Source organism: Vulpes vulpes, chromosome 6 (genome assembly GCF_048418805.1).
Source record: "Vulpes vulpes isolate BD-2025 chromosome 6, VulVul3, whole genome shotgun sequence".
Taxonomy (NCBI): Eukaryota; Metazoa; Chordata; class Mammalia; order Carnivora; family Canidae; genus Vulpes; species Vulpes vulpes.
Genome location: NC_132785.1, coordinates 98,484,471 through 98,496,481, shown reverse-complemented (window position 1 = coordinate 98,496,481; position 12,011 = coordinate 98,484,471). Strand labels below are relative to the sequence as shown.

General features: G+C 37.6%; 1 protein-coding gene across 4 annotated transcripts in view; it reads left to right on the top strand.

The window, feature by feature from the left end:
• The window catches only part of PPP2R5E (protein phosphatase 2 regulatory subunit B'epsilon), a 142,111-nt gene that overhangs the window by 91,409 nt on the left and 38,691 nt on the right, over positions 1–12,011 (top strand). For all 4 annotated transcript variants that reach the window (XM_026000544.2, XM_026000545.2, XM_072762561.1 and 1 more), the window contains exon 4: positions 11,804–11,905. In XM_026000544.2, coding sequence (XP_025856329.1) covers positions 11,804–11,905 — 102 coding nt within the window. The remainder of the gene's footprint in view (positions 1–11,803; positions 11,906–12,011) is intronic.

The following is a 12,011-nucleotide window of genomic DNA, read 5'->3' as shown; positions in this document are numbered from 1 at the left end:
AAAGAAAACTGGTGGTGGTATCACTTTACCTTGCCTAAGGTTAGAGCAGCTGCCATTTGGTTTTCTTGCAGTTCTACTGGATTCTTTCCCATTAAAAGGGATTGACATGTTCACATAAGAAAATTAAATTACTTGAGTTAGTAGAAATTAACTGGAGAATGGAAAATATAATTTAATAGGAAATAATTGCTAACTTTTGAGTGAATAATGGGAATTGAATACATGCATTTATATATTTGCTTCCTTTGCCTCCTGAAATCAGACAAAAATTACTGAAAATAAGTAAAACCCAGAAGAACAAAGCAAAATGGAGAGGAGATCTCAGAATCAACATTTTGGAAACTAGAAAGCAAATGAACTGGTGGTCACTATGTTGGCAGATGAGAAAAAGCTGGAAGCAGCAGCAGGGAATATCCGGAAGTAGCCAATCCACATCACATTAACTGCAGGAAGGTTCAAAGATGCCTTTCATACTAAAGCTGCATGGAGGCAAAAAGAGGAGACTTGGTGGAAAGTCTGTGTAAGAAGTAGCTAGAACTTCCAATCTCACCTCACTCCCCCAAAACCAGGCAACAAAAGACTGAAGGTTTACTCTCAGCAGAGGCTACGCTGGAGGGAATCAGGATTGGGGACATTAGGTACTGCTGAGAGCAGCGGGTACTTTTCTAAATGTAGTGGAGCCCGTTGAATGGGAAGATCCTCGATCCTCTTGCCTGCCACTCAGCTCTCAGATCCCTTATGCTTTGGATTGAGAGATAGTTGATTCTTCTTTGGAGAATTAGACAAGCCCGAAAGAAAGACCTAAAGGCACCAATTAAAGGAGAATGGTTCGGGGTTGGTGGGAAGGAAATAGGCCAACCAGTCTCACCTCAGACAAGCCCCACTACTCAGTAACTCCAGTGCCACCTTCTCATCCAGAGCTCCCATTTAAAATATGCCTGGATATGGGACTGTGATAACGGCACAGATTTGCTTGCTTTGAAGTCTATCTCCCGACACTATCCTAACATTAATACTGTTAGTTTTTTATGATTTTGAACTTTATATGAAATGTACATGGAGGGGACTCAACTCATATGTCTTCCTATTTCCTGTGCATCTTCAAACCCTTCCCATCTCTTTTCCTGCCCTTGTGGCATCTCTCATCTGATGGGCATGCAGTAGGTAAAAAACAGTACAACAAAAGGCAGAGTACTTTCTTTAATTTTTACCCCTTTTGTCTCCTTATAACTGTTGACGTATTCCACAAAACTACTTGTTTTTAACTTTGATCTGTATTCAAATTTTGTTGCTTCTGTGTTCTTGATCTCTTATGGACAGATTCCTTTCTTCCATACAGTTGTCAGTGTGTTCTAATCTTTCTAGAAACTGAAAGTCTAGGGCAGCCTGAGTGGCTCAGAGGTTTAGCGCTGCCTTCAGCCCAGGCTGTGATCCTGGAGACCCGGGATCGAGTCCCACCTTGGGCTCCCTGTATGGAGCCTGCTTCTCCCTCTGCCTGTATCTCTGCCTCTTTCTCTCTCTCTGATCTCTCATGAATAAATAAATAAAATCTTAAAAAAAAGAAAAAAGAAACTGAAAGTCTAAAGGGATCAAATTATTTTCAGAAACAGTGTCTGTTAAATACATTTATACCAACTGATGATAACAGTTATCAGCTAAACCAACAGCAGCAGCAGTAACAATGAAAACAGATTTTTTTAGTCTATATAAATCTAATGATGTGTATACCTAGTAGATTTTGAAAGAAATACTTGCTAACGGAAACATAAGTAACAATGACATCTTTGTGAGTTAGGAAAATAGTACATGCCCGCCCCCCCCCCCCATTTCTATTACTTTAATCTTGTCTTTTGAATTTGGCTTCATATTTGAAGATTCTAGTTGGACAATATAAGTTTTTAAACTTCCTTTTTGTTTGATAGTGCCTTTCTCCAACTGACTGTTAAGCTTCTTTTATCATTTTTAAGATGTTCCCTCTGCTTCATTTCAGAAATCAGGTTTCATAGAATAGTTACTGTGTCCTAGAAAGCCCTGGTAATACAGATTAAAGGTATGACTATGAATGTGTAACAGTAAGGTTGAAATCATTGACTTTAGAAATCTTTTAAGTCCTCTTCTAGATTTCCGGGTGTTGTAAAACAAATCTAACAGCCATCACAAGGGCATGTTTCTTAGCCACATGTAAACAGAGTATGCTGTCTTTGTTTCTGGTTCACTGACTGCTTTCTCTTAAGTGTAGAGCTTTGTCCACAAAGGTGGTTTATGATAAAAATGTGGACACTCTTGGTGGAGTGGCTTGACCACACCTACGTATCATGGAGTGTTTGTCCCTCGTATGTTGCTGAGACCTCTCTTCTTGTGGCAAACAAGAGCACTGCAGAGATTATTTTGGCTCAAGGAATTGTATTTATCTCAAGTGAATGTGTTTGTAATAATAACTTATGGAAATTCTTGCGTGGAATTTTTAATTACATTGATGATATTACAGAGTAGTGACAGTCATGTATTTGATATGTTAGAGAATAAAGGTAGACATGCAGTGGGGGACTCATAAGAAGTTGTCATACTGGTTTAATTAAATTTTTTTCTTTAGATTTAGTGCTGAGGACATGTCTTTATGTTAGAATAAGCTATTTTAATGGTTTCACAAGTTCAGATAACTTTTAAACAGCTGTGTTCGTTCACATTGATGGAGGTTTAAAAAGAGACTTTGTATCTAGTCTGGAGTTGAAACTACAGTAAATTTATGGTAATTAAAAGATACGGTTTTGCTTTAGAAACAAATAACTGATTGAACAAATTGCCAGTTAATTAAATTAAGTGCTAATTGAAAGTTTGAAAATTTTGCCATTTGTTTCCTAATCAAAGTCCCAGCTTAGAAGATACATATCTGTTCTGATTCTAAGTTTCTTGAGCATAATTACGAATGCTTTGAGATTTTTCTCCTTGATTTTATATATCAATAATTATTTATAATTATTTTAAAAGGGATTGAGAGTCAGGTTTGAAAGGTTATCACTGGGATTATTAAGAATTCTTATATTTGGTGTTACTAAAGGTAACTTGACATTATGTGTATGTTTATCATATATTACTTTTATGTTCTAAACATAAATAGTATAGCAAGATATTTAGGCAAATTCTGTTAGAATTTTAGTTCTGATTCTTAGATTTGAATATTTAATACAAATTCTGGTATGTTTGGAAATAGTCTTCTCTGTTCAAATGTCTGATTTAGAGATTTAAAGTAACTTTTGCTTACTTTAATGTGTTTTATAATATTTAAATGCATTTTTGGGAGCTAACACAAAACACTATGAGAATAACGTATGATGACAGCTTCAACATTGCATTTACTGGGTACTCTTGGTTCTAAATGCTTGATTAAATAATTTTGTTTCTTTTCAATACATGATGGATTATAGAATGAGAGACTGAATGAATGAACTGGATGAAAAAGTGATGGATATCATTGAAATTGCTACTTGAGGTCTTAATACAAATAGTGCTAGAGGAATAATGGTACTTTTTAATTTGCTTGAATGTTCTCTGTTTAACATCATTTATATTGTCCCTTTTTTGTTAGAAAATTTACTTTGTAGATGTAACCTCAAGGAAATTCATTTTATATCTATGATGTCAGCATTTTATATTTATAGACAATATACTTGCAGTATTGCTTAATGTATGAAATTCTAGTGTCACAGATAACAGAGGGAGAAATGTTCTTGAGGTCAACTAGTGCACACTTTATCCAAGAAAAGTGATACTTACTCATCTAGAAAATAGTATTATAAATCACTGAAAAGATTATTATTTACAGTATGCTTTGTTATACTGTAGTTAAAACTGGTTGCCTGAGAACTACACACGCCTTAAATACTAACAGTGCTAACATATATAACTAAGAGGAATTGAAAGTATTCATTAGTTGTTTTTAATAACTCATTATATTGTTCTTACCTTTGTTTTGTTTTTTTTTTTGTTAATCTTTACAGATATTTGGTGAGTAGCTACTAGGCACTAGCCACCTTCTGTTCCTTTGTAATGTGCTAGTCATTTTCCTTAAACAACAGCAACAAAATGCCAACCAAAATCATAGTGTAAAATTAGTAGTTTCTATGGAGATAAAGAGATTGGAGAAAGGGAGGGGCTTTTTTGTTTTAGTCACTTAAATAACTCTTAGATTAAATAAGAGAACTTAAACAACTCTATAGATTTATTTATTTATTTATTCATGAGATACAGAGAGAGAAAGAGAGAGAGAGAGAGCAAGAGAAGCAGGCTCCATGCAGGGAGCCCGATGTGGGACTCCATCCTGGGTCTGCAGGGATCAGGCCCTGGACTGAAGGTGGCGGTAAACCGCTGAGCCACCTGGGCTGCCCTAAAAATATATTAATAGTTGTGGAGTGCCTGGGTGGCTCAGTCAGTTAAATGTATCACTTGGGCTCAGGTCATGATCCCAGGGTCCTTGGATCAAGCCCCAGGTTGGGCTCCCTGCTCAGTGGGGAGTCTGCCTTTCCTTCTCCCCTTCCGCCTCCCCCTGCTTATGCCTGCGTGTGCCCTGGCATGGTCTCTCAAATAAATAAACAAAATCTTTTAATAATGCATTAATAGTTGTATTTTGATATTGTAAGTCGGATAATAGTAAGTTGTTTGTTTAATCAAAACCTGACTAAAATATGCCTAAACACTTCTTCCCCTTTACTTATGGGGCCTTATACTTGGGATCTGGTTAAGCTGTCTTTCTCACTTGGCCAAGGCCTTGAAATTTATTCTTTTTTTGCACCATAATTCACAGTAATCAGCGGTAAACCAAAAAGCTGAAAAATAAGAGAGCAGCTGGTCCCTTGGGTTCCTGGCCTTGCCTGAGATGGTGCTGTGGTTCCATGTCACAACTGACTTGTAACCAGAAGAGGTTCTTAATATTAGTGTTATTTTAGAGTTGTCAGTTTTAGCAAATAAAAATACAGGGTACATGGTTAAATTTGAATTTCAGATAAATAATTTTTAAAGTCTAACTATATCCCATGCAAGATGTGGGACATACTTGAACTAAAAATTATTTGTTGATGTGCAATTCAGATTTAATTGGTGTCCTGTATTTTATCTGGCAATCTGGCAACTCTTGCTATTTCTTTTTTTTTTTTTTTTATATGAAGGTGTGAGGCATTCAGAAATTAGTAAGGAGTAGTTGAGGGGCTCAGAATCTAATTGGGGGGGATGGAGCAGAAGGGATGTGGGGAATAGGAACCAGAGGGGAACCTAGACAGTAATCAAGATGATTTGAAAGTGGAGGTCTGGGGATGGAGTGGGGATGAAGAGACTGTTCTATTTTTCTTCTGATGCTGAGCAGGTTCATCATAGTTCTGAATTCTCTCAGGTAGGAAAACAATGTCCATGGGTGTCATTGAAGGCCACTGGCCAGTAATGTAGGAGGAAGGTGATGGGAAAGGAGAGATGAGACAAAGAGAGGGTTAAAAACTGATAAAAAAATGTGGTAGGGGAATCAGAGGAGAAAGACAAAAATATCAGGTCCGTGCATAGCCTTCATGATGGCATGGAGGTGGTGTGCCAGAGAAAGGATCCTGAGAACAAACCTTCCATGCATATCATGGTCCTTCATTACCTTGAAAAACTCAGAAACTCTTTGGACTTTCCTTATTTGTAAGAAGAGGGAGTTGGATAACAGTCTCTCTAATATGATCTGATTGTAGAAGCCACCCAGTAGAATCCTTAATCCTAAATTTTCTATCTTTGAGGAGGGGTTATTTAGATTTTAACATCTGTTCCTCCTGTTCCCTCAGCCTTGCTTTCTGTCCTTATAGCCACTTTCTGGAGGCCAGCCCAGTGCCTTCAAACCTTTAGTTTGATTCCAGTATTCAGTGTTTGTTGTAATGCCTTTGGGATGAAAATGAATCAGACTACCTCAAAGACACTTATTAAACTTCTTTGCCTTTGCATTGACACTAGTGTAGATTAAAATAAAACAGTTGAAAAATAAATAAAATAAAAATATAAAAATAAATCTCTGCAGTCTACTTAAAAAAATTCTTTTGTTCATTTTGGATAATCTGTTTAGGACTAGAGCCTCATTTATTTAAATATAGAGACAGTTTTTGTGACTTTAGAAATACCTTGGTGCATTTTAATCTAGCCACATAGACTGCAAAACTGCTTTGTGGTGGGGATTGATGTTGGTGGCTACTTATAGTTATAGTTAATACTTATAGTTATTTGCATTAGCATACAGCTGCTATTAACCTATTTAGTAATACTACCTATTTAATAATCCCTTTAAAAAAATCCCTTTAAAACCTGGGCTATAGGGGTTCCTGTGTGCCTCAGTTTGTTGAGCATCTGCCTTTGGTTCAGGTCATGATCCCAGGGTCCTGGATTGAGCCCTGCATGTCAGGTTCCCTGCCCAGCAGGGAGGCTGCTTCTCCTATGCCCCTTGCCCTCTCCCCTGCTCATGCTTGTGCTCTCTCTCTCTCTCACACACAAATAAATAAATAAAAGCTTAAACAAAAAAAAAAAAACCTGGACTATAAATCAGAAGTGGTAGCCAGTGATAAAGATTTAATGGAAGCAAATCTACCAGTTTGGATAGTGATTTTAGCCATTTTAAGATCTTGGGAATCTTTTGAAAATCTGCCCAACACAACTGAATCTTTTACCAAATTGGACACACACATAAAAAATGTTGTAGCAAAGTCAGAGGATTTGGAGGACTGCTCCCACCCCCCCAAATCCATGGATAACAGAGTTTTAAATTCATGATTTTGGAGCTCAATTGTGTAGTTAAACTGACCCATTAATTCTTTCATCTATCCATTCATGAGGTAGGCTCTAGGCATTGTAGGAAGCTCTGATTTTTGACTCTCCTGACAGTAATAATCTTATTCAAACAAATTCAAGAGCCCATTTTCATATTGAAATTAAATGCATAATTTATATACTGTATGTCTCTAACTTACAACTTACACTCTTTATAGATTTAGGACTTAACTTTGTGAGCCTCAAGAGAAATAACAGCAACTACTAGTTTATCATCCATATTCCTTTTACTTACTACAGCTCTTAAAAATTTCTCTTTAGTTACCCATTTCCATCCCTTATAGTTACAGTCACATCATTTTCAGCTGTCTTTCCCCCTAAGTCTTTATTCATAAACATTTCTTTGTGCTTTTGTATAACCATCATCTTTAATGCTGCACAATACTAAGTTGATGAACTTCTTGAATGTTGGATTTAAAGGTTATTTCCAATTTTACACTTTTTGGAGAATGTTGCAAATGACTACTTTAAGTAGTTTTTCAGACTTGTGTTGGATTAGTGTTTTAGAATAGATTCTCAAGGATGGAGCAATGATTCATTCACTCATGACATTTTTATTGAGCACCTAATATGTACCTGGCTGGATCAAAAAGCTTGGCCATTTCCATGACACTTGATATGCTTTGACAGTCTTTCCATATTTGCTAGAGAACTACTTAACCAGTTGAGTCAGCTCTTCATTGTCTAGCCCAATAGATTTGTGCTTCCTCGTTGCTCATCTGGTGAATATTTAGAAGTAAGCTAAGTAAAGCATTATAAGGAAGGCATATCTGAAGAAATGGCAATATGTGGCTAAGTGAGAAGTGCATGCCTTTAGAACTACTTGCTGTTTGGATTATTTACACAACTTGACATTCTTTTGATGTGGCAATTGAGAGAGGAAACCTTGACTAAATCAGAGGTTTAGAATATTGTACAGAGTTAAACATCTTAGTTAAATAACCTAGATTTATTTAAATCAGTCAGAAAACTGTAACTTGAAGTTTTTAAAAAGCAAAACCAAAATATACTGTTTTGTAAATGTGTCCAAATTTTAATTTTGTGAACGTTTATTGGATGTCTCATATGGTGCTAGGGAAGCAAATGTGAATGTGATGTTGCATATTCTTGATTAGTGGGGAAAGACAGACAAATATGTGAACAAATAATTGCTGCAGCACTTGTTGGCACTGAAAGAGAGTTTATACAACCAAGAGGATAAGGGAGCAGAAGTTTCCATGTCTTTTTTAATGCAGATTTTTTTTTTTTTTTTTTTTTTTTTTTTTACTATACAGAAGTATCCCCTCCTTTTTTATTAAATGGTTTACTTTTATATCTTGGGAGAGGAAAACAAATTGTTAAGAGTACAGTATATACAGATAATTTAGTTGGAATGAACGAAAACAAGTAATTAAAAGACTTGTTCTTTTTTTTTTTAAATTTTTTATTTATTTATGATAGTCACAGAGAGATAGAGAGAGAGGCAGAGACACAGGCAGAGGGAGAAGCAGGCTCCATGCACCGGGAGCCCGACGTGGGATTCGATCCCGGGTCTCCAGGATCGCGCCCTGGGCCAAAGGCAGGCGCCAAACCGCTGCGCCACCCAGGGATCCCAAAAGACTTGTTCTTTTGCTTACAGTGTGGCTGGCTGGTTGACGAGAAGTCATTAGTTGATGGTTTTCTGGAAAGTCACTAGTTTCTTTGTAAATGGAATTTCTAATAATCATGGGAAAGGACAAAAATAACATACATGCCATTAGCCATGGCAAAAACATTCTCATATAATGATTTTTTCCCCCCAGTCATCTAAGTTAAAGTAGAGCAAAAGAAGTGGTCTACTGGGCAGTCCGGGTGGCTCAGCGGTTTAGCACCGCCTTCAGCCCAGGGCATGATCCTGGAGACCCAGGATCGAGTCCCACATCAGGCTCCCTGCATTGGAGCCTGCTTCTCCCTCTGCCTGTGTCTCTGCCTCTCTCTCTCTCTCTCATAAATAAATAAAATCTTAAAAAAAAAAAAATGGTCTACCTACTTTTCTAGAACACTTGGTAGAGCCTGACAGCCTGGGTTCAGTTGTAACTGCTGGTTACTAAGGTTATATCTAAAGTTATACCTTAGATATTTTTTTTTTAAGATTTTATTTATTTATTTATTTATTTATTCATTCATCCATCCATCCATCCATCCATCCATGAGAGACACACAGAGTCAGAGAGAGAGATAGAGGGAGAAACAGGCTCCCCGTGGGGAGCCCGATGTGGGACTTGATCCTGGGATCATGACCTGACCCGTAGGCAGACATTCAACCACTGAGCCACCCAGGTGCCCTGTTACCTTAGATCTTAACAACACCTGTATTTCCATTTCCTCAGTGATAAATTGGAGATGATGATAATACCCACTTCATAGGACTGTAGAATCCAACAGTTAGATACCGGTCTTTGCGTATCTTAGTCAATCTCAGAGTAGGATTTGCTGCAGTTTGACCTGTTTGTCTTTCTTCACATACTCTTCCCTCTTAGCTCCTGAGTTCCCAAACTAGTTCTTTTCTTTTCCTACCTCCTACTCCTTTTCATTTGTGTTGCTTGATGGTTCTTTTTGTGTCTGGTTTCTGAATGTTGGATGGTGTGGGTCCTTTCCTTTCTATTTACTCCTTTCCAAGGTGATCCATTAGTCTCATGGCTTTAAAATCATCTCTATGCCAAGGAGTCCTTATATGTCTCTAGTCCTGACCTGTCTAGCTTGAGGGCTCGATTCATCTATCTGATTACCTCCTAGATATTGTATCTCTAACACATTCCTGACTGGATCTTGACCTCCCCATCCAAACAAGTAAACAGTGCTTTCCCTTTCCCAGCCATCTCCATCTTGGATAAGTGGCCTTACATCTATGACTCATCCTTGATTTTTACTTGTCTTCACCCCATATATTCAGGCCAGCAGCAGATACTACCTCTAAAGTGGATTTTGAATCAATCGACTTGTCTCCTCTGCCACCATCCCAGTCCAAGCCATCATCATTGCTTGCCACCTTCAAAGGCTTCTAACTGCCCCTTCTCTGTCTGTTCAATACAGAGAGCTGCCAGAACGATTTTTTTAAAATTTTTTTTTATTTTTTTACGATTTTTTTTTTAAAGCAAAAATCAAGGGGCACCTACATGGCTCAGTGGTTGAGCATCTGCCTTTAGCTCAGGTCGTGATCCTGGGGCCCTGGGATTGAGTCCTGCATCGGGCTCCCCACAGGGAGTCTGCTTCTCCCTCTGCGTATGTCTCTGCCTCTCTCTGTGTCTCTCATGAATGAATAAATAAAATCTTTTAAAAAAATAAAGCAAAAATCAAATCCTGTCACATTTCTGTTTAAGATCAACTAATGGCTTCTCATTACACTTAAAATAAAATAAAATCTGCTTTTCATAGTTTATACATCTGGGCTCAGTTTCCATAGTGAGAAAAATGAGATACTTGTGAATTTAACTAAAATATTGGCTCCTGGAGGGCACAGGCTTTTCTTTGCTCTGTTCATTGTTAGTTTCCCAGTGTCTGGAATAGTATGTGAATATAATGAACATTTGATAAATATTTGTTAAATGAATAAACACAGGGTATATAGGACCCCGAAAGTCTTTCCTCTTTCAGAACAGCATATATTATACTTTGTATTTTCTGCATTGTGTAGAAAGTCCAGCCAAGGTTTCTGGTTCAATTTCCTTTTTTATTTTTTTTAAGATTTTATTTATTTATTCATTATATATATATATATATATATATATATATATATAGAGAGAGAGAGAGAGAGAGAGAGAGAGAGAGAGGCAGAGACATAGGCAGAGGGAGAAGCAGGCTCCATGCAGGAGCCCGATGTGGGACTCGATCCCGGGACTCCAGGTTCATGCCCTGAGCCAAAGGCAGATGCTCAACTGCTGAGCCACCCAGGTGTCCTGGTTCAGTTTCCTTTCTTTTCCCTTCTTGTCTTCTACACATTTACCCCGTTTCCTGCCCCCACTCACTCCTCCCCCATTTTATTCTTCATATCTGAGGATATATTTGGGTCCTTGGAAGAGGATAGATGACTAAGTAGGACAAGAAACAGAAATTGAAAGGGAACCCTGAGAATAGTAGCAACCTCATTTTAAAAATGAACGTTTTCTGCAGAAATCTTGGAATATATGCAGAAATAGTAGAATAGAATAATGAGTCCTCATCTCTTTATTGCCCAATTTTAGCAGTTATCAACTCCTGGCCATTCTTTGAGCAACCAGTACTTAATCTGGAAATTGCCTATGGTAAAGGAATATACCTAATTAGTTGATAGAGATTTGTATCGCAATACATTTTATCCTGGGCATCATTACTTTTTTTTTTAAGTTTTATTTATTTATTTTTAAGTAATCTCTACATCCAGTCTGGGGCTTGAATTCACGACCCCCAGATCAAGAATTGCATGGTCTTCCAGCTGAGTCAGCCAGGCACCCCAGTATTTTGTCAACCAACTAAGAACAGATTAGGTATAATTTCAAGCGTTTTAGGTTCAGAAATATCTTTTCTGATTTGCTTTCTCACAATGCCTAAAATTTTACCATCAGTTCAACTGTAAATTTGCAAGTTGTGAATAAACCTGAGAAGGGAAATGCGTAAAACTCATTAGCAGTTATTTATATCTTAGTGTAAATTGGTTAATTAGAAGCATGCTTGATGGGTGAGTAACCAAGAACAGGCTTTGATGGGAGGTCTAAAATTAAAGGGACCTAGGGTGGGGATGGCCATATAAAGATGAGGACTGCTGTTCAAGAGGACAGGAGGAGCAGCTCTGCTGCTTTCTATCTTTGCCTAGAGGTGGCCCTGGCCTCGGAGCCTGTAGAAAGAGGTCCCCATTCTAGTTTGGTGGTGTTCTTGTTGTTTGTCATCTAGGTTACCTTCAGCTGGCTGCAAATCTTGTGTAAGGCTGCCCAAGAGGTGCTTCCAGCTAACTGTGCTGCTTGTTTATTTTTAGGTATCTTGCAATATATTCAGAACTCTCCCTCCTAGTGACAGCAATGAATTTGATCCAGAAGAAGATGAACCAACCCTTGAGGCATCGTGGCCACATTTACAGGTACCATTTAATCTGCCATTTGTTATAAAAGAAAGATCCATTAACTCATTGGCTGATTAGTATGGGAATTTCTTGAAGGCCTTTATTCACCCAGAAATCAAATTAA